This window comes from Strix aluco, chromosome 23 (genome assembly GCF_031877795.1).
Source record: "Strix aluco isolate bStrAlu1 chromosome 23, bStrAlu1.hap1, whole genome shotgun sequence".
NCBI classification, from domain to species: domain Eukaryota; kingdom Metazoa; phylum Chordata; class Aves; order Strigiformes; family Strigidae; genus Strix; species Strix aluco.
This window is the reverse complement of record NC_133953.1, coordinates 4,495,519-4,518,088: the sequence shown is the minus strand read 5'-3', so window position 1 is coordinate 4,518,088 and position 22,570 is coordinate 4,495,519. Positions and strand designations below refer to the sequence as shown.

At 43.3% G+C, this 22,570-nt stretch overlaps 1 protein-coding gene across 1 annotated transcript in view; it reads left to right on the top strand.

Moving 5' to 3' along the window:
- The window catches only part of LOC141933892 (uncharacterized), a 98,741-nt gene extending 77,312 nt beyond the window's left edge, over positions 1 to 21,429 (top strand). The window contains exon 61 of the mRNA XM_074848991.1: positions 21,075 to 21,429. Coding sequence (XP_074705092.1) covers positions 21,075 to 21,141 — 67 coding nt within the window. The 3' untranslated portion in view covers positions 21,142 to 21,429. The remainder of the gene's footprint in view (positions 1 to 21,074) is intronic.
- Positions 21,430 to 22,570: the final 1,141 nt, after the last annotated feature.

The window sequence follows — 22,570 nt, the reverse complement described above, 5'->3', positions numbered from 1 at the left end:
CAGCTTCCATACAGGAGTGATAATGAGATTTATGACACTTTTGATTCATGGTGTGTCTCATCACTTAGAAGTAAAGTTAAGTTCTTCCTTCGCCTCTGAAATTTAAGTGATGAAAAACTAAGTCAAACACAGTGAAAGATTTTTCTATACTTAAACATTATTTGGGGGAAGACTGTGTTTCATCTGACAGAACTGGTCTCGCTGAACAACATAGCATTTCAGCAGTTGGTCTTTTTCATTATATAATTCATGAGCTTTAAATTGCATCATTTGAGATGCTGTGAGGTACCGCAGTCGCTAGCAGATGACTCAAATTGTGGTGAGATAAAACACGCTAATGGAGATAACTAATGTTGACTGTTTCAAGGCATGTGTATAGGCTGTTAGCGTAAGGAAGACAACCAAGAAACATTCTTTACTACAGAAGCATGAATAAATTCATGTTCAAATCACAGGTTTCCAGTGATTGAGTATCATACCTCCTTAAATGACACTTACAGTAAAAAGCAAAGCTATTTCCACTTCTCAGTTTATGTGTATGGGTCTTTTTTCCATGGTATTCTTTAATCTTAGAATGTTATGCAAGGTACAAGTGTATCTGGAAAGGTTTTGCATTCAGCTTCTGTTGTTTGTTGTACTGAGAACTGGATTGTGTCCTGGGGCTTGAATATAAACCTTTTCAAATGTATATAAGTATTGGAGATTTCACAATATGTACCATATGCAAAAGAAAAATGTTGACTGTGTCCAGCGAATCTGCCTGTATCATATTACCTTTTACTCATCCTCTCTACTGCAGAAAAGATACTAGAGCAAGGACGATCGAGAGGTACAGTGAGTGTCTTTGACATCAAACAAGACTGCTGAGGCTGGAAGTGGGAGGATATGTGAAAGGAGACGTGGACTTGGAAATAGGGAAATGCCTTCCAGGAATGCAGTTGCATTGTCCGTCGGATCTGTTGGTAAAGACAGTGGGCCGCAAAGTGTGAAAACAGGGCTAGCGTACTTTATCTTGTTCATTTACAGTTTTTAACTGGGAACTGGGATTTCTAATCCAGTGGTGAGGAATAGCTGGTGGGTGGAAAACAAGAATGTGTATCGTTATATCCTGCTGTTCACAGATTTGTAAAAACAACTAGCCCGTAATGGTTTATGATTTAGAATGTTATCTGGGTCATTTGGGCAGTTTTTGCATTTGTCTTGTATAAATCACGACTACTTTTGCCTGGGGACAAATGTTAGAAATGCAAATTAGAAGAGTGTTTGGCAACGAAGTACCCCATGCGCTCTGGTTTCTATGCAATATTTACATGGATGTATCTGTCGTCTTAAGGATATGTTTTGTAGCAAATTAGTTAAACTAGGAAAACCCTATAGGCAGTGCCATAGGTTAATATTTACAAAGTGTTGAGCTGGATTTGCTGCTGACAAATGGTCTGTATTGAGTTGCCAAGTTCAAAGTGCTAAACTGGTGGTTACAAAGTTCTGTGGCAGAAATTTCATTAATTTTATCCACTGATGGGATTGTTTTCCCATGAGTTACAAAGGAAAGATGAGAAGCACTGTAAAAAGACAAATCTCTCATTCCCCATGAACCAACATACCGTGGTTGGACAGCGTAACACCCCACTGCTGGGAGGAATTATCCTGTTAGCCATAGTCACTCACCACCGATCTTGTGTTCTGTCACTTGGCCTTGCTGAAGAGGTACCAGAAATAAAGCCCACGTGGGAACCCGGGCTGCAGCTCCAGACAAGTGCTTGTACACAACTGAATCCTGCCAGTGAAGCACTTGTGCCTTGGTTTGGCAAGACGTGGCGTGTAGACAGAGGAATATACTTGAGTCTGTGCCAGAGAGCTGTAATCATCACATGTGTGTCTAGTGTGTCTCAACATTCACAGCTGAGCCCAGTTTAGAAGGTAAAATGAATGAGTATTGTTCTGATTTCTAAATATCAGCCTAGAAAAATAACATGTCCCTTCTGAATTATTATGTATCTCGCACTTCTTCACCAGAATTAAGACATATTTTGATCCTATTCTGAGTTCCAATGTGTGTATGCAAGTCCTGTCAAAAAAAAACCCCAAAACAGCCAGGAGAACACTTTGCTGCTGTTTAACACACGGAGGCCACGTTTCTTAACTGGTCGTGTGCGTGAAGACTGCAGGTTGCTGGTACCTGTGCTCAGATTCTCAACTGCATTCAGGTCGTGAAGCAAAGGTGTAAATGTTTGTGATGGCATTTGCCTGTTAAACTTTGCTGTGTTCTTCATAGGCCTCCTATCTTGTATGAATTGAGGCCTGCATTAGCAAAACTGGCAGCACGCAGCTTTAGAAGTACCTGAAGACGCAGGAGTGGGTGGTAGATTTATACTTAAATTTGGTTTTGCAAGGCGTGGTGCAGCCTTTCCTCGGGGAGAGCCAGCAGAGGGAGCGCAGCAGCCTCTGCTTAGTGCTTTCCTTGTTCATTCATTGCTTTCTCGCCAGCAAAAATAAGATTTCAGACAACAGAGTGTGTGTCTGTCTTGGTGTCCTAGCACAGGCCTGTCTCCACCAATAGAGAAGTGTTTTGGGTTGGTTTGTTGTTTTTTTTTTCCTTCGAGGCCAAGGGTAAAACAAAACCTGAACTTCAGGTGATAGTTTTGTGGTGCTGAAGTCATCTTCCAAGGGTGGGATGGAGCTGCAGATGAGCTAGGTGTGTACTGGCAGGTACATACACGAGCCCTACAATTTCCTTGTCCTTTGAGTAGCCTTGAAAACAAGGCTTTGCTGCCAGGTATTTCCAGTAGCAGGCAACCTGTTAGTGAAGGCAAGTAGAAGGGGCTGAGAATGTGTTTTGGGTCCATCCATTAGCAGAGGTGGGAAGCTTTGAGGATTCCTTATTTCCTTACTCAGTGGAGAGGAGAAGCTCCCCTCTCAGCAGAGGGAAAAGCTAGTGCTAAACCTTACCTTTTTTTCCTTCTTCATTTAACCCGAAGATGTTAAACCGCAATTCACAGGCCACAAGTGATGAACCAAGCACTTGTATAGAGCTCTCAGGAGTCAAATTAAAACAAAAGCTTAGGCAGTATTTTCACACTAGTAATTTAGGCATTGGTTTTAAACCACTCCTTGTCTGAGTGCCTACAGCATTCATCTTCCCGTGATCGGGGAATTGCACATTCTGTTTTACACAGTACTGTACGGAGTTCATGGGAAGGTATCTTTCTGTGGTTTTTTTTCTAATTTTCCTTTCTTGTTAATCAAAGATGAGTAGGAAATTATGAGGAGAAATAGGCTTAATTCCCAGCTTTCAAGATGGCATTTTCAATGGTGAACTATAGTGTGCCTCACTATAAATACCATGCTGACTTGCTATCCCTAGCGACTTGGCACAGTCACCACAGCTATAGTCTGTTTCAGGGAAAGTTTTACCTCGATTTTAAAAAAGGATTTGGCTTACCCTCACTCTTTTGAAGTTAATGTACTGCTAGAGTGAGTTTTGTATATCCACAAAGAGATAACATGGATGAAATGTGACATTTCATATCTGTTTTTTGATATATCATGTGGTTTTTTCACTTCATCTGAAGAAGAGCTAGTTAAGCATGAGGGAAGTGACTGGTCTTTTCATCTCTAGTCCTAGTTTACAGAGTTTCTGATTAGATTCCTACAACAATACAGCCATTTGTATTCTTTCACTTTTCTGATGTGGAGAACTGCCCATTCAAAATGTTTTCACATGGGTCATCAAGAAGCCATGACTGTCTCTAATACATCTAAGGTAATCCTGGGTTGCTTGAAGCAGTGAGCTCTGGAGTTGTGTCTGTCAGGGCGTGCTATCAACTGCTGAGCTAGCTGCTCCCTGCCTAAAGAAAGTTCAAAAAGATAAGAAGTAAAACTTTCACATTTCTTGTGAAGGAGGTGGGGGGTGGATACTACTTAGAAGCAATCTTCTGTTGAAATTTTCTGTCTCAAAGGAAGAAAACAGAAGCCAAAAGTGAGACACAGTATCTAGGACTTTCTTATTCTTCTTGATATTTTATCTTCCTGCTTCCTCGTGCTATTAATATGAACCATTACTGAATTTATATTGAACGTGGTATAAAAATGGTAAGGAAAATTGATCCTCCTCTTTGCAACCTTCGGGAGCTGTACAAAGGTACAGTCAGGACTGGAAGTTGGTACGGAAGCACGGTATAACTTTCTTCTTGAAACGTGGTGATATTTCCAACGTGTCATTTGCAATCATAAATGATTTATAGGAATTTGTAAATTCTAGTCTTTCTTTCAAACAGCTGCTGTCTTGATGCTTTCATCATCCTCAGGGAAAACAATAAATTTTCCTTTTAAAATGCTACCTGATGTGCTGGTTAATGTGCCAAACCAGCGCACCTCAAACTTGCAGAGCCAAACGTAGTTTACAGTCTGGATCTGCTCCTCTAGAACAACACACCCAACCTCATTCCTGACAGCCATCACAGCCTGTCAAGTGGCAGAGGATGAAGACAGGGTGAAAAAGGGACAGTTAACTGAGGGATGCAAGTAGGGGCCTATGTGTAGCTAAAGCTGGATGCATGGGAAGAGAAAATGGATGGTAATGCAGAGGTATGTTTACCCCGAAGCACCTATGCAAATGTAGGGGAAAAAGCTTTGGGGTAGACTCGCTTGTAAAATACATGGTATGTGTGCTATATGTTTGTAAGTCATGCTGCCTAGAAACAGCAGTCTGTGGTCAGCAAAGGTTTCTGTACACAGCCTCGGGAAGGGTGTTGTTCATTATGTGTCAAATGAGCAAGAATTATTTCCTAATTTCACGTGGAAACAAATTATGTGTTATTTGGCAAAGATGCTCTTTGGCTTAGAAAATTTTGGTCCTGTGGCTTTTGGTTTAGGGGTTTGGTTTGGGGTTTTTTTTTTTTGATGAAAAGCAGGTCATTGCACTAATGTGACTGCACAAGTAATTGACAACTGATACAGCGGGACTAGATGTTGTTTAGCAAGATAATTCTCATTAGAAGATGGCCGAGGTGCCACAGCCAGATGTTTACTGCCTGGATGACCTCTGTTGGAAAGTGATTAAAAATGAGTCAGTTGGTTGAATGTGGGTCGTTCAAACAGATGATCCTTTTTTCACCCTGTGATGTCCTTGCATGGCTGCCATGTCACCCGAGAGTTCTGCTAACTGAAAATGACAGTTTGTGAGCGCAGAAGTGGTGAGTGTTTCAGCTGAGAATGCCAAGATGCTGGCTCACAGCTTGCAACAGCTGCTAGCAGAGCAAGTCAGGATCTTTAGTCACAGCTTGCAAAGCCAAAGGCTGAGACTGACAAAGTGATGGCTCATGGTTTACAAGAGCTGACAGCTGGCGACCATTGCTCTGGTACAGATTGACCTCTCTGTTTGGTATTCCCATCTGTAACACTGCTAGCAGATTTGCACGTAGGAAGCAAAGTTTAAATGACCAGTAGTTGAAAAGGATATTGAAAACTGTGGGCTTCAGGGGCTTACTGGAAGAAAAGAGTAAACCGTGTTTAAAAGTGACTGGTTTAAAACTATTTTTTTCATTTTGCCTTTGCATTTTTGCATTCCCAGAAAAGTGGGTGGATTGTGTAAAGCTACTACCAGAGCAGGCAAGGAAGTAGGCATCTGCTGAAGCATTTAATAGAGAATGCTGTGTCCCCCTCTTCCTTCATTTTTCTTTTTTCTATTTACATGCAGTATCATTGCAGTGGAAATCTGTTGGCCGCTCTAAAAGGTGGGGAGGGAGGGAAAGCATTCTCTACTCAGTGCGTGATACCTTTTGAGATATTTCAGAGAATCTGTATGTATTTCATTTTTCATTTGTATTTCCTTCTGAAACTCTGTCCTCTAGCAAAAATGGTCACATTTGTGTCCTTGAGTAAAATTCAGAGAAGGCTTCTGGGGTAAGAGAAAATGGTCTTGAAATAGTTCAAGGTGTTACACAACTGGGATGTTTGAGCTGTGATATGAAGTTGCAAGCAGCATTTTACCTGTGGAATTTGAAAATCACATGGGTTTGTATGCAGCCCAGAGCACTGTGACATCTTACCTGTACAGATCTTGCACTCGGCCTCATAGAGAAAATACTTAGAGTCAAGAAAAACTTGTTTCATATTTGTCAAAGCCACGTGAAGAGGCTTGGCCAGGTCTTCATGCCCTTACTACCAGTGCCTCTGCTTTGGTCTCACACCATCCTTTGTACTCGTAACCCAGTGTCTCACTTCATTGTCACGCAGGCAGGCTGAGATATTGCAGGTGGGAGATGAGCAATTTGAAAGGTAAAATGCAGAATTAGAGAAAGCACCGGTGCCATGACATAGGGCCTTTGTACGATGAGCATAAGAAATTCCCAGTGCCGATTCTCAGCAGTTTCTAAAAGGCCAGCTATTTTGGTTGTGCGCTGCTAGTGTACGTTACTTGTCCTTCTGCCATGATCCTGAACATCACAATGAAAAAACTCCCCTGCCATTTAGCTCCATGCAGAGAAAGAGAAAGTTTTACATGATGTAGGTCTGTACGCGTGAAGTGGTGGCCTTGAAGGGGAGCAATGGCCATAAAGAGAGGAGGGAGGCTTTGCACTCTACAGAGCCTTCCATGAAGCCGGCGTGAGTTGCCATCACCTCCCCATACACCGACGCCGAGCGCGTGCCTGTGTGTGGGCAGTTTCACCTTGCGCTTTCAGTCTTGGGGCAGTTAATGCTGTAGGAAAATCCAGCCTTACCTTTCACCTACTTTCCTCTTGGGAAAATGCCCTTGACTTTGATTTACACGGAATATTGTTTGACTGCTGCTGAGAACCAGTCCAACTGCTCATTCGATGCAAATTAGAATAAAGTCAGTTAAGTAAGAAATATAGAAAGTTATAGTATTGGAGCTTGGCCAGCAAGGAACTCACTAGTTTTCACAGTCAGTTTGACTTTGGAAATGGCTCAGGGTAGCATGGTTAATGTTTTGAAAAGTTATTCTATCCCCAACAATGCAAAGTCTTGTTAGATGCAAGATGTACTTAAGAGTTTTGTAGTCTTGTTTTAGGGAAGCCTTTGTATTTAACAGTTCCAAAGTCTTAAATAGAAAATGTTAGCTGAGTTGAGATTTTCCCTCTAGCTCTTCTCCTTTCATAAGTCGTGTCTGTGGTATTTGTTTTTACTGTGCTCAGCTTGAGGAAGGTCGCAGGACTGGGCCTTTTCAGTATCATACTTAAAGGCATTTGTAAAATGCCCCTAATTAGTGAGTAGTAACACCTATGTGTTAGGGCTGAGGGGTTTTTTCATCAGTAGATCTAATAATAATTGGCAAAGGAGATCAGGAGCATAATCTCCACTTTGCAGATGGAGAAACTGAGGCATGGAGAGGCAGCAACTTGTACAAGATCAACCAGGAAATCTGGGGTCCTAGTTGAGCATCGTGTCAACTTGAGATGGTGCCGCAGCCCCCACTAAGTGCTTCTGCCTCTTCTGTTTTCTGATTGCCACCTCAGGTGCTGACAGAATAGGGTGGACTCACTGCGTTATTGTGTAAAGGAGTGCAGAGAAGACTGCTCTTTCTGGGGGGATTGGGGCTTTTAGAGTGGGTGGTCCCCACAACCTGAGTCCTTCCACAGTAAAATCAGTAGCAGCAGTAATGTCCCAGTGAAAGGAGGAGACCTGAGTTTTCTGCTTGCTTGATTTGTGTGTGTCCCTTCCCCGTATAATTTGCTTGGTAGCTGCAAAAGATAATAAGATGTCCTAGTGTAGAATTGCCTGGGATGGGATACAGCTCATCTAATTTAACTCTGAGGCTACACTAGTCACTCAGGTTGTCTTTATAGCCAAAAGGAAGAAAGAAGCACCTCCAGACAGCAATTCGTCTCGTCCGTGTTAGGCGTATACAGGATAATAATTACCCTGTAGAAGCACACTGTTCTCTGCCTGAATGAAGGAGCAGCCTGGAAGAATACTTCAGATGAAATACCCAGCTTTTAGGGGAGATGAATCCTGTCCTTAGAAACAAATGCATATAGATGAGCCCAGATGACATGGTTTAAATATTAAAACAAGCATTTCCCAAGCTTGCGCTGCTTGGATTTGGCTTTTGTGCACAGATGTGTCTGAGCTAGTCACAGATGTGAGCATGCGTGGTCCTTGGGCTTCCTTTTAACGCATTTTGCTAGGAGCTGAACCTCAGTCGGTCACGCTGATTTGCCACGCAGAAATATTTGCTGCTAATGCTGATTTTTACCAAAAGAGGATCTTGCAAGTTCTATCAAGTTTTGCTTCAAGAGTCAATTATTTTGAATACATCTAGGGTGAGATGCTTTGTGAAAAAGCTAACTATGAATGAAAGGCTCCCTTTGCCCCCAAGTCCATGCTCAGTATGCAAAGCTTTGTGATGAGTAAGTAGGTGGTGGCTGAGGTCTATGGGGAGTTACATGCAGGTAAGCACAACGTTAGCATAAGCAAGCGAATGAGCCAAAACAGCTGGGCAATAGCCTGTGCTTTTGACAAGAGGACTCAAAAGTAAACCAAGTTACAGGAGATGCTCTGAACTTAACAAGGCAAAGGACTGAAGTGCAGCATATGCTCATGCACTTGGTAACCCTGTGAAAAGATGGACAAAGGGCATAACTGGGGATAACTGGGACATCCTCTCAAGTGAGCTTTATTACTTCTTCCTTGCTGCTGTGTTGCCTGGCTGCAGAGCTGTCCTTGCTGCACAAGTTTCAGGGGCAAGCAAAGTGTTGAATCCGAGCTTCACACTTTGCAAGTCAATTTTGATGTATTTTATTCCAGGCACTTTCCAGGACAGTGTGAGGGAGATGGGGGTGTCGTAGCATAACTACACCCTGCAACAGGAGGCAGGCAGGGCAGAGACTGCTGGTCTGCTGGCAGATGAGCCAGCTCCAGAGCTGGAAGCAGCATAATCACATCAGCGCTGTGCTTGTGTTAGTAAGTTCTGCTGCATCATGGCAGTAATTGGTATTTGCATAGCACTTTGCAAATATGAAAGCATTGCTTAAATGCAAATGATAGATAGGTTGGCTTCCAGCCTGCCCTCTCAGCTAATTAGGCAGTTAGGCACTTATTATGAATGTAAAATAAAGGATTGAATCAAACATCTCTCTTACAGTTTGGTTCTGACTAGACAGGCTTATTCCTCTTCAAACGTGTGTAGACGAGCTGTGACACCATTTGAGCTTAGAGAACTGTTAATCAAGGAATGTACAGCATTTGGGGATCTTGATTCCACGAGGTGCCCTAAAAGTCACGGAAACAGCCGTGCTCTGGTTTACTTAACGTGAGCCGTTGTGTGATGAGATTTACGGTGCTTAGCGCCATAACGCTAACTCTGCTTGAGAAGTTTTCATCCTTCTTGGTGTCAATGTGAATTTAAATTTGGAAATGTGCCTAGCTTAGTTACTGGCTTGGGGGTTTACTGGACGCTTAGCCGTGTGCTTTTTTTAGCAATAGTAAACTCTGTCTTTGTCTTCTTATGTAATTGTTTTAAATTGTAGTGCAGTTTGGGCAGGCAGCACCGCATACACGGATAATGTATTCGGGATGACTAGAAAAGTTCCAAAACATGTTTTATTCCTCTCTCCTATGGAAACTGTAATCGTGGCAAATTATGAAACACATGAGTTGGTATTTTCTTCCTTGGAAGTGAAGTCGGATACTTTGATATTTCACATGCACATAATAATACTTTCTTTGTAGCTATTTCAGAACCCTGAAAATTTACACTACTTGGCAAAATAAGGCTTTGTATTCATAGCATGTAGGAGTTTAGGCTACTGCAGCACTTGGAAATAGATTACTCTTTAACATAATGTATTTTAAGATTAATGATTTCAGAAGTTTCCGAGCATCCATTCAAGAGAGTAGCTCCTTGGAACAATGTCTATTTTTATCAGGCTATTGCACAAAATCAGCATTGCATTCAAATATTGCTGTCTTGCAGTATCATCATAAAATATATTATTCAGCTGCTGAAGTGATACTACGAAATGAGTATCATTTTATCACAAAGTGAATGCATGTGAAACCAAACATCAGAACAGAAGAATTATATGGTATGCTAGTAGGAAACAAAGACTAAAATGCAATAGTGAAACAATTCTGCAAAGGCCACCAAAGTTCAGAAAGAAAAAATAGCATCATAAAGAAAATCAGTCCTAATAAATTACCAGTCCTGTGGGAATTGTCTTATACTCTGAAAAGTAGTTCTGTGTTTTTCTTTTCACCAGAATGATTAATGGACTGATTCTGCCAAAGGTAGCATGTTTAAGCAAAACGTTAGCACTAAAAATGAAAGCTTAGTCTTTTTGCAGCTGCCCATTGTGAAATTGGATTCTCTAAGGAAGAGGCAAAAATTAGAATACTTGCCAAGGAAGCTGGACCAGTGAAATAAAGCAGTTTAATTTTGACCCATCAGAGGAAACTGGAAGCACATCAGAAAGATATCCCCAGATAAGATCCTTGCTTATGCCCTTTCCCCCAAAATCATCTCAGCTACCTTAGTCACTTGACTGTGGAATTAAAATTAGGAGCCTAGCTGCTGCAGGTTTCCCCTCTAAGCAGAGAATTTGAGCTGCTCAGGTCTCCTGCTCTGAATTGCCCCTTAAGGCTTTGTCTTTCTCCATGGGCTCTATGAAACCTTGTATAGCAACAGGATAAGTTTATCTCATGTGGTGACTTGAAGGTGCTGCTGGTCAGTACCCATTTCCCATTTCTTCTGACCAAAATACTGTCTGCCTTTGGAGACATCCCTGTTTATTATCAGCTGCCTCACATGCTTTTGTGATAACTTGCTGTATGATTGTGCCTGTTGCAAAAAAATCTTTAGTTTGTCAGCTGGAAATAACTTGTCCTCCCCAATATTTGGATGTACGGTTTGCCAGGTAAAAATTCTGAAGGGCAATTCCCCTTTGGCCATGCATATGTTGGAGCAGCACTGCTAAAATGTTCAGTGTATGAGAGAGGAAAGCCAGGCGTGTGTCCAGAGTTTCTAAACAATTCAACCCAATTCCCATTAGCTTTGCTGTAGGTAGTGCTTTTAAGTCACACAGATGCTTTTCAGCACTCCAATTTCCTGCAGGACACATCAGTGATTTACACAAACCCTACTACCCAGGAAGAACAAGATGTAAATCAGTACTTAGGAAGTATGAAATGAATTAATCCCTTCTCTGTTGAAGCAGGTGGCACATAAAGGTCTCTCAGGTACGCTGTTCTGGATCAACATATGATTTGCATATGGTTGTCTTCCTCATGGAGATGAGTCAGAGGCTAAAGAGTTTCAGTCCAGTGAGGAACTGAATATCTCTTTTAAGTTGCTATACATTCTTGATTTGTCCTCAGAGGGAGATAGCAGGGACCGAACATCTTAGCTGATATCACTGATATGTCAAATGATAATCCATGGGATGGGGAGTATCAGGAGAGTAAAAAATCACAAGCCTGGACTGCAGCAAGCCCACCAGCTACTGGCTAAGCATTGCCCAGTTGCCGGGGGTAGATAGACCCTGTTTCCCCTGCGGCGAGTGCTGTTCCCATCCCTTTGGTGTTCTCTGTACTGCACTCCTGACATCGTTTCTCTTTTTATATTTCTAGCCTATTAAATGCTCTGTAGCTGAAGGGTTTTGCTTTGTGAAGTGCTCCGTTCATGCAATACAATATATACTGGTCTATCTGTAGTTATTTACAACTTGAAGGTAGTTTCTGAATCTTTGAAACTGCTCATGGTGTGATTTGATTGTCAAAACCGTGGAAGTGCTGCCTGTGGAAAACATGTTGCCTTGCAGTTGTGTATCTCCCTTGGACATGCAGTGCTGTGACCATACAAAGTCTGTTAGGAGGACAGAGATTCTTTTGCAGGTGTGGTAAGCATGAACGTGGATTTTCTTATGTGCATTTTTCCTGGATTTTTCCTTTAGCAAAAAAACCTGGCTGTAATACTGGTATATCCTGCAGGAGAGGGAGCTTTCACTTTTGGATGTCACATCATTGGTTGAGATTAATTCCTTTGGTTTTGTGAGAGTGTGGGGTGTCGTCGTTGCATTAGAAAGCATGTTTATGGAGATAATCCACTTATCAGGCCAAGAACACATTCTCTCTCTACTAGGCAACAAATTAGTTCTTTCCTTACTGAGAGGGAGATAATAAGGGATATCCTAACCCAGAGGAACAGGGGAGGGCATGGCATGAAGCTGACAAGATCAGAAGCAAAAGTAGAAGCAGGAGATGAAAAATACATTTGTTGAAGAATGGCTGCAAAATACAAGTGATCTACTGCAGCAACTCATTCATCAAGGGAATTTGGCCTTGCCTCACTGTAATCTAAATTGAATCTAATTTAGATTCCAAGCAAGGGATGGGAATCCTTTCCTGAACCAAAACAAGACTTGCCACCTCCTACCCCTTCATTACTCATTCCTTAATTTGTTTGGGTTTGTTATGTAGGACACTCAGGAAGAATAGCTTAAAGCTGTGTGTGCCTGTGCTAAATCTGATGTTATAATCACTGCTTTGCTGTACATTGGGTTGATTTTTGATGCAGTTACAGCACCCAGAGCTGGTAATGTGCCTCTGCCTGGAGCCCCCAGGAACTTAGGCGTGAACATCTTTCTCTTCTTTCCTGAGCACTGAATTACTTGCATGGCTACTTGACTTAGTCTGGGGGAGCCACTTGAGCCCTTGGGCTCATGCAGTTTCTCTGTTTTTTCATTCTAAAAATCAGCTCTGCTCATGCCTACATACATCAATCAAGACTGTCCTGGAAGAAGGGACTGGGAGATAATTTTCTTCATTTTTGAGACGTTGTGCTTGCTGACCTACTTTCTGTTCTTACATTGTAAGTTGATAAACAGCAAAACTTGGCTTCCTAGCCTGTGTATGTCTGGGAAGACTAAATGGTATAATTCCCTCTCTGAGGCTTGTCAGGACTCCCAGCAAGAGAGTCTGAACCAACCAAGGTTCAGACTGTGCTCAGGGCCATGGCAGCAAACAGTCTTTATTCAGTACTCTATTGCTGATTCTCTCTTAAAACGTGCACTGTATTTTTTCTGAGACTGTTTCCTGAGGAGTGAAAGGAGATGAGATTTGGGCATTGATTCCAGTAGAGATTTCTGTAACACGGGGCATGTCAGGATGCTGCCTTGGAGCATGTCCCAAACCATCGTGCTACCTCATAATTTTCAAACTCCCTGCCTGATTCTTTGACGTGCGCTCCTCAGTGTCTCACCTCCCTTGCTCCTGGAAACCCATCCCAGTTCTGAGGTGTTTCCTTCCCAATGAATACTCTGCTGCCTTACAGAAATCTCCCGTGAGCCTCTGTCTCAGTGCCAGAAATCTTGTCATACCTACATATATAGTTCCTATACAGCTAATTTGTCTCCTACTGATTCTGAACAACATGTCTAGATCTGAACAAAACGTTGGGTTGAGCAGGTTGTTACACCCCAAGGGGAAAGAGGTTAGTTGCAACTAAAGGACTTGAATAAAACCTGCCCGCAAGCAGTGAGAGAGAGCACTGCTTTGGGGAATGGGAAAATTGAGTGGCTAAACAGGGATGGTAAGAGTGGGTTGGAAGACTTCTGGAGTGAACGAGAATCAAATGATGGAGTTAGGGGGGTATCAGGATGCCTCCTGAGAATTTGCTGGAAGAAAAAGCAAATTATTAATTTCCCTGCAGAACTGAAGGTATGAAAGGGGTTAAACACATACAGTGAACCAGAGTGTATGTAGTTTGTACATCTGAAGTCCTGACAGCGAGTTTTCTGCCATCTCTATCTTAACACTCATCAGGACTGCACGCCCTATTTTAGTATTGTGTGCCAGTTTGTACTTGCCGGCCTCCTTATGGAAAGTATTCTACGCCACGTGAGATAGGTGGGTGATAAAATGCTTAGTAACAACCAGCTGGTAATGGGAGTAAGGATTGTGGGAATGCTGCTTCCTTCCCACTTCCGAGAACTGCACTAAAAAACAAGAACCTCTATCACATGTGAACTGCGCTCTAGACCGCTTCAGGCAAGGGCTGGGAAGCTTTGTTCTGGTTGCAGTAGGAAATTCCAGTCGAAACCAAGACTGGGTTGGCCTCATTAGAGCAGGACACAGGCGGCAAAACATCTCCTTTCCCAAGATTCCTTTCTTGTTGCCGAGGTGAGTATTGGGGTCTGCTATTTAATGCGTCCAGCCACTTTTCATGATCCAGTAACTGTGCTGTCTTCTGCAACCTGCTTTAGTGATGCCTTGGACTCCCTTTTGATTTTTCTGCCTGAATTTTTCTCTTGGCTGCTGCTCAGCACTTTGATGCAGTTTAGCACATACGTGTCTGGTGATACTACCATTTTATTACATTTTGAGCTGAAAAGGATTTGAAGTTTGGTGTTCAGGGAGATTTTTCAGGAATGTAGAGACACCCCATGAAATACCAGTTGGTGGAACTGAAACTGATGTTTTTCAAATTCTTAATAATTACACTGGTGGGGTGTCAGAATAAATTAGTATTATTTTTTTTAACAAAGTGTTTTTAAAAATAATTTTAAAGCACCTGGAAATAGGAAATGAGCAACTGACAGTCTTAACAAGCAGCTGATGAGCTCTTCTGGCTGCTCTGATAAATGGCAGCTAGTACTTCCCTTTGCTAAGCCCAAATCCTGCTCAAGTAGACTGGGCCAGAGAAGGTGTTGATGTCTGAGAGCTGTTTGTGTGGGCTCTTTGAAGTGTAAGCTCTTTTATTTTCTGTAATAGTGTTTCCATGTGACTAGGAAATGCTGCCACCGTTAGGGCAAGTAAATTCCTTTGGTGACAATGCCAATACTCGGATCAAAACCTAGAACAAGTCAAGGAGGTGGCTCCTTCTCGCAGCAGGACTTTTGTCTGTGTTGTATTTTCCAAATGTAATTGGAAGACTTGAACTTTCCAAGCCAGCATTTTGGCTTTGAGACTAAAATAACGCACAGGAAAATCTATATGTTGCTGGAGATGTTCCTGACTGCATTAGACCTTCCTTATCAACCTAAGCCCACATTTGGAATTGTGCTGTGGATTCCCAGACTTGTCTTCAGTGTTGCTCTGTTTCGTGCTCGTTTTGAGTGTGAGGCATGGAATGTCATCAAGCTGGCTGATGAGCATTTTCACTGGAAAACAGTAAATTAGCAGAACATGGAGTCAGTTTATAGAGAACTGTAGATATTTGCATATTTAGTAATTAAATGCAAATAACTTAATGCCCCAAGAAGGAAGAACGTATGGGAAGAAAAAAACATGAAACATTTCATTCTGAGATATCCCCAAGAGGAAAGCTGGTTTTATTACTGGATTTCAGTCAGTCAAGGACCCTCTGAAGTTAAAAAGACATAGGTAAAGGCTTTCAGTACTTTAAAGTACTAAAGTGCTTCCCGTTTGCATGTTGGCACCCGTATGTTCCAAAAAGACAGTAGAAGATGGGGAAAAGAAGAGACTGTAAAGCTTTGCCTAGAAAGGGAAATGAGGTGAGAAGGTTTTGCTGAGCAAGATGCATAAGGGAAGGAGAAAGACCAATATTGCTAAAGAAGCCCGTGTGCGATCATGGGACAACAATGAAGGTATGGGGGTCAGGGATGGGGCGGAGGCTCCGTAACCTGGTCATTAAAACAGGAAACAGGAAGTTAAGGGCCCTCACCCCAACCCCAGATTTAATCTGTGGCCTTGAGCAAATCACTTCACCTTAATCTACCTCTGTTTCCACTCTTCCTCATGGGAGGGAAGGTTTGACACCTTGTGGGTTCAGATGGCAAGAGACTTTATTAGTTTATGGATGGATACGTATGCAGTACCCACTGAAATCAGGAGTAGGTGCAGAATTGACCCCACTTACCTATACTGTCTTTCAAATTCTACTTTTACGGACCCCACAGTAGCTGGGAAAAGAAAATCATACTTAATACTATCTTGCATTTTAGGAGCACTCTGGCGTTTTAGAGAAAGCACATTTCTTTCTAAACTGAAATAAGCTTCCAGCTTTTGTTGAGGATGTGTGAAATTTTATTTCTGCCTCAGAAATAGCTTCATGCTTGTGCCTTCAGTACGTACCACTGATGCGCTTTATTTCTTCATTTCTTGGATAAACAACCAGTGTTGATACTTATTTGTGTGTTGTTGCTCTTAAATTCTGGGAAAGGGTGGTAATGTCTGTGGTATGTGAGAAAAAGACTATTTATAGATCAAACCTCTCCTTTGTTCGGAAGTGTCATTCTTGTATGGTTTCTATCAGGATGGGTGTAGGAGAAGGAAAGCCTATTGTCAAAGCAGGAGGAGTTGCCCTCTGTAGTGAGTAATCCAAACCCCACGGAGCACCTTGCACCACGGCTGGCTGGTTATACACAGGAGATGAGAACATAATCCGTGCCAGGCAAATGGAGTACATTTAAGTGCAGCTGACTGAGAACAGCTGTCAGGGCTCTGGTTTATAGTGCACAGCTTGGTTTTTAATATAACAAAATTTCTGCTATAAAGCTTATGTATTTTATCGAAAAAGATAATTTTGTCTCTCCCCCAAAGGCTTTGTTCAAAGACACTTTTGGCAAAAAGCGGACACCCCGTCATCGTTTGCTCACCACTCATGAGGGTTCAGAGCAATCTCTGCTTCCCGCAGCCTCCCAGCTATTGTTCTGCTGATCCTGTACAGAAAAGCCTGTAGAGAGTCTTGATAATATAAAATGTCCTGGGGTTGTCGAATGAAAACTGTACTTCCAAAAATGTTTTTAATCAAGGATTGTTTACATTGCGTGACAGAAGTATAAACTAGCTGCTGTAGATGTACTGCAAGCATTCTGAGTGCATGAATGATCAGAGTTTACTAACTCGTGTACTGTTAGGGGCTGGTGGCCATGTGTAGTGCCATTGGAATGGCAATGATCATGCCACTGCTTAGTGGGTCACATAAGTAGCCTTTCACCTCATTCTTACAGGGCATTTGTGACCATGTGGATGGCTCCCAACATAACCACTTTTATATAGAGGGATATATATGTGTCTCTCCAAGTGGAATATATCTGCATAGTGTTCTTTCCTATAGTGTTTTCTCTCGGATACGATCAGCATGATTCCTTCTCAAAAATCAGTTGTTATCACTGGATAATTGTACCTGGACAAGGATCCTGTGATGCTGAATCTATACAAATATGAAAGAAGAAGAGATTATAGTCCAAGTGGTTTCCTGTTTTGATTATTCAAATGTATGCATAAGAATAACGATGATAAAACTTAATTCTCTTCAGAAAGAACAGCAAGCTTTTCTCTCAAGTATAAGTAATAACAAATATGCCTTTTTTTTTTTTTTGATAGCAAGTGGTACTCATAAAAATGGCCTTCTGGAAGTATTGTACCAATGTTCTGTATTTCATAGAATCAGAATGGTTGGGGTTGGAAGGGACCTTAAAGACCATCCAGTTCCACTCCCCTGCCATGGGCAGGGACACCTTCCACTAGACCACGTTGTTCAAAGCCCTGTCCAGCCTGGCCTTGAACCCTTCCAGGGAGGGGGCAACTACAGCTTCATACCCCCGATCAAGAGTCCTTCCCCAGCTTTCTGGTAGCCCCTTTAAGTCCTGGGAGACCGCTCTAAGGTCTCCCTGGAGCCTTCTCTTCTCCAGCTGAACCCCCCCAACTCTCTCAGCCTGTCCTCACAGGGGGGTGCTCCAGCCCCCCGAGCATCTTCGTGGCCTCCTCTGGCCCTGCTCAAGCAGGTCTGTGTCCTTCTGATGTTGGTGCCCCCAGAGCTGGACCCAGCACTGCAGGGGGGTCTCCCCAGAGTGGAGCAGAGGGGGAGAATCCCCCCCCCCTCACCCTGCTGCCCACACTGCTCTGGGTGCAGCCCAGCACACGGGTGGCTTTCTGGGCTGCGAGCGCACATTGCTGGCTCACAGTCAGTTTTCCATCCACTAATCCCCCCAGGTCCTTCTCCTTGGGGCTGCTCTCAATCTACTCCTTGCCCAGCCTGTGTTTGTGCTTGGGATTGCCCCAACCTATGGGCAGGACCTTGCCCTTGGCCTTGTTGAACTCCATGAGGTTTGCACAGTCCCCCCTCTCCAGCCTGTTCAGGTCCCTCTGGATGGCACATCCCTTCCCTCAGCGTGTTGGCCACACCACACAGCTCGGTGTTGGTGGGGAACTTGCTGAGGGTGCCTCGATTCCACTGTCCATGTCCCAACAAAGATGTTAAACAGCACTGGTCCCAACCCCTGAGGACACCACTCGACACCACTCATCACCACTCTCCACTTGGACATCGAGCTGCTGACCGCAACTCTTTGTGACCATCCAGCCAATTCCTTACCCACCCAGTGGCTCCTATCAAATCCATGTCTCTCCAGTCAGAGACCAGGATGTCATGTGGGACAGTGTCAAATTCTTTCCACAAGTCCAGGTAGATGATGTTAGTTGCTCTACCCTTATCCCCCAACGCTGTAACCCTGCTGTAGAAGGCCACCAAATTAGTCAGGCACAATTCACCCTTAGTGAAGCCATGTTGGCTGTCGCCAATCACCTCCTTATTTTCCATGTGCCCCAGCACAGCTTGCAGGGGGATCCACTCCGTGATCTTGCCAGGCACAGAGGTGAGATGGACTGCCTGTAGTTCCCCAGATCTTCCTTTTTTCCCTTTTTAAAAGTGGGGGTTATGTTTCCCCTTTTCCAGTCAGCGGAAACTTCACCAGACTGTCATGACTTCTCAAATATGATGGATAGTGGCTTAGCCACTTAATCTGCCAGCTCCCTCAGGACCTCTGGATGCATCTCATCAGGTCCCATGGACTTGTGCACCTTCAGGTTCCTTAGATGGTCTCTCAGATGGATATTTCTGCATGTGTGAGTGATCAGGGAGTGTACATCAACAGTGTCCCTTGTTCTTGAGTTGGACAGCCCCATCTCCAGCACTAGAAGGAAACTGTTTCTCTTTCCAAAGTAAGTGCTCTCCAAAAAAGTTAGGTTTGGGTTTGTTTAGTTTTGAGTGTGGGCAGGTAATAATGGCACCTGACCATTAGGACCAAGAATGCTCTTGAACTTGATTCATCCTCCATACGTTGCTGGCAGTTGGCACTGAGTTTTAGTCCTTGCCAAAACATAGACTTGAGCCAATGACCTGGTTTCAGCTGACCTTGGAATAAGCAACCTCTGTGACCTTCAAGCAATTACATGACTCAGGTAGCTGGCTATCCTGTCTGCTGGCTGTGGAGCTAAGGGCGCTTTCGTTATGTTATGTTCAAGGGCTGATGGTGGGATTGAATTATTCCCTGTACCTTCCAGCTTGTCTGATCTCACAGACGTGTTCTGATTTCTTACGATTTTCTTTATCTTAAAGAACTGGATGATATCTGGCAGGAACACACTGAGATCTGTACCTGATATCAACAGTTACAGATTCATTCTTCTCAGAACATTGGGGTTTTTTAATTATAGACAAGGCCAGTGTTTTATATAGTCTGCAGTTTCTTATAAAAAGTAGTGACTCACTGTAATTGGTTACTGCATGCAGTACAGTCTATTTTTGTGGAGTGTCTTCTCTGCTCAATGTAAATCACCTGATCTTTAGAGGCACCATGGAGCAAAGAGTTGAGTGCCCATCAACTGGGCGGTCAGGGGACAAGGGCAGGCAAAGCTTGCAGATAATGGTCACGAGTTGGCAAGGCAGAGGCAAAGCAGAATGACCGAGAAAGTAAGGGTTCCTGTGGGAGGGACAGGAGTTGGGAAGGGCATAGAGGGCAGCAAGAGGTGAAGCAGGAGGAGTGAGGGAGAGGAGGAAGGCAAGGCAAGCATGTGGAGTGGAGCAGAGCTGGTACTGTATTCCAGGATTCAGTCTGGAGAGGAGTTGCTGCATCCCTCTTGCTTTTATCATGTCACAGACATCTATTTCTGAAGCCCATATCGAGATTATGTGTCGCATAAGTCCTTTATGGCCACGTGCTTTTAGAATTGGACAGGCACCAATGGAAGAGCTATTCTGTTGCAGGGATTTCATGGTCTTGTTAAATCAAGAACTCCTTATCTTTTGGGTGAAAGGGGAGTATTTTCACTTGCATGTAAAGCGTGAAGTATTGCAGCTGATTCAATTACCAGGTGTGACTTTAATGTAGGTTTGCACCCATTTTTGAGAATTGATGTACCTCTGTAGAGTTTCACAGTAACTGGGGAAAAGGTGTAAGGTGATGCAGACCCATCATCTATTTGTTAGAGAAATTCAGGAGAGTTTTTCATACAGAAATTATTTTAATCAGTCACCAGCTGGGACACTGACAAACTCATGGGCATTAACCCGTGGGACAGAAAGGCTACGCTGAGCTCTTAGTCCAGCATTTGTAAAGTGTCTTGTGTGTGATGGGAACTCTCTGAGGTGAATAATTAACAGTAATAACACCAGATGATAAGGGGATGCAGCTAGAAAGATGAGGAGAACACCAAAACAGTGACGCTGTTTCTGTATAGCCTAAAAAATGTCTCCGGAAAGAGGAGCTTGGCTTTACCTCCGGTGCTGCAGAGGGGACAGCGCTATCTGCCGGACCTGCGGGACAGTGCCTGTGGTTTCCAGGATTGCACAGCACCCTTATTTTATCTCCTGCCTGCAACACACGCTTACGTACATATGTACACGCACGCACATGTGCTCTCTCTCCCTTTCCCCCATGCCCCCCCTAGGGATTTCTCCATGTAATCTCTCCTTTCCTGCACGGTATTTGGCCTCTGGATAGAAACCTACCATTACTCTAAATTTGTTTGGGTTTTTTCTCTTTTTTTCTTTGTTTAAAGTTAATAAAACAACTATGAAAAACAAGCAAACTCTAGCAGAAGGTGCCTGCTTAGACGCTGCAATGCTAGCAAGGGATTCCCTTTTAAAAATGGTGGTTTTGAAGGAGAAAGTGATATTTTACAGATTCAAAGCTCTGTGTAACTTCCAGTTTTACACAGCACCTTTGAATTTGACTGGGGAGATGTTCCTCGTTGTCATTAAAAAAAAAAAAAAAAAAAGCTTTCAGATCTGTTGTATTCAAGCTGGAAAAATTGTTTCTTCTTTCTTTTGAGTGATGTCTAATGTATTACATATGTGCTTGTCATTTTAGATGGAAGACGATGACAAATTATGCTACTAGGAGGAGAAAGTTGGAAACCCACAGATGGAAGGTGTAGAACATAGCCAAAGACCAAAAAAGTTTCTTTTTCACAATGGGAGACTTGATTCTGCAAGATAAGTGCATCTGACCAAACATCTCCAATACAAAAGTTTCTTGGAATCCTTCGCATTTTTCTGGACTCCTGTGAAAACAAACTGCATTTGTGAAGCAGCCCAGAGCTGTTTTCTAGGGGACTTGGAAACAAAAGTGAAGGTGTGTGTCTGTGTTTATTGACAGCTGGGAGGAGATTCAGCCTTGTTCACCTTTAAGGAAAAAAAAAAGCAGCAGCTAGCACTTCGGTCCAGGCAAGGTAAGACAGTAACACTTGCTGAAGAAGCTTTTCTTTACACAAATGCAGTCATTGCACGGTGCTAAAATAATTGAGGCATTTGTGTATTTTACTAACATAAGAATTCAGAAATTAAATGAGCAAATGTGAATGAATATGTGTGGCAATCTGACACGCTAATGGATTTTCATCCACTGCTAAAGTGAATGAGCTGAGGAGAGGCCTAAAAGCATGTCTGTGAAAGTGCCACCTCATTAGACTCCAGATTGGTAAAACAGCACTTCAGTTACAGCACACAAAGGCTTGCTGATGTGCATACGCACTACTTGATTTTATTGGCACTGAGTCCCAGAAAACAATACCCCAAAAGTACCTGGACCAACACCAGGGCTTAGAATTTCCAGGATGTATACAATAACACACCCCTAAATGTGGCTTGTATTAAAGGTCTGAAAAAATGGTTTTATTTAGTTGCTGACCACAAAGTGTTAGCAACGTGCAGGAATGTAGCTTGGTGCGTTCCTTGGACACGGAGGGGAGAATTTTCAACCCAGCCTTCGGAGCACACCTGCTGCTCAAAGGGATCCAAGTCCCCAGACCCTGCCAGTCCTCTGTGCATGCGCAGGCTTTGGCTTCCACAGGACTGGTCTGCATCTGAGGAAGAATTTCTGACAGGGAGCACCGCTATGAAAAGCATTCAAGGCTCACAAACAGCTCAAGCAGTCTGCTTGCCAGGGCAGTCACTTCTTGGTCACGCTCTAATATCCAGTCCTTCTTATTCTCACTCCTGAAAGAAAAACAATTCACAGCCGAGAATAGAGAGAGACACGTTGAACAGCCTGTGTTTGCTCTGGGAGATAAGGATGGCAAAGGGACCGTGCCTTGTGGCTCCTCCACGAAAGCAGAAAGGGAGAGCAGCTGGCATTAAAGGGTCAGAACGTTGCCTTGGAAATCAGTTGGCCTCTTCTGCAGGCATGAAGGAAGCCGAGCCAAGCTCAGGTGGCAGCAGTAAATCAAGAACGTGCACAATCTGTGTGTAGTGGGAAGAGGCCCTGCAGCACGTGTGCGATGGAAAACAGAGTGATTGCTCAGTGTGGGGCGTGACTTTCGGGGATCCTGGGGGTATGCACGTGGGGAACCCCACTCACCTTGCATG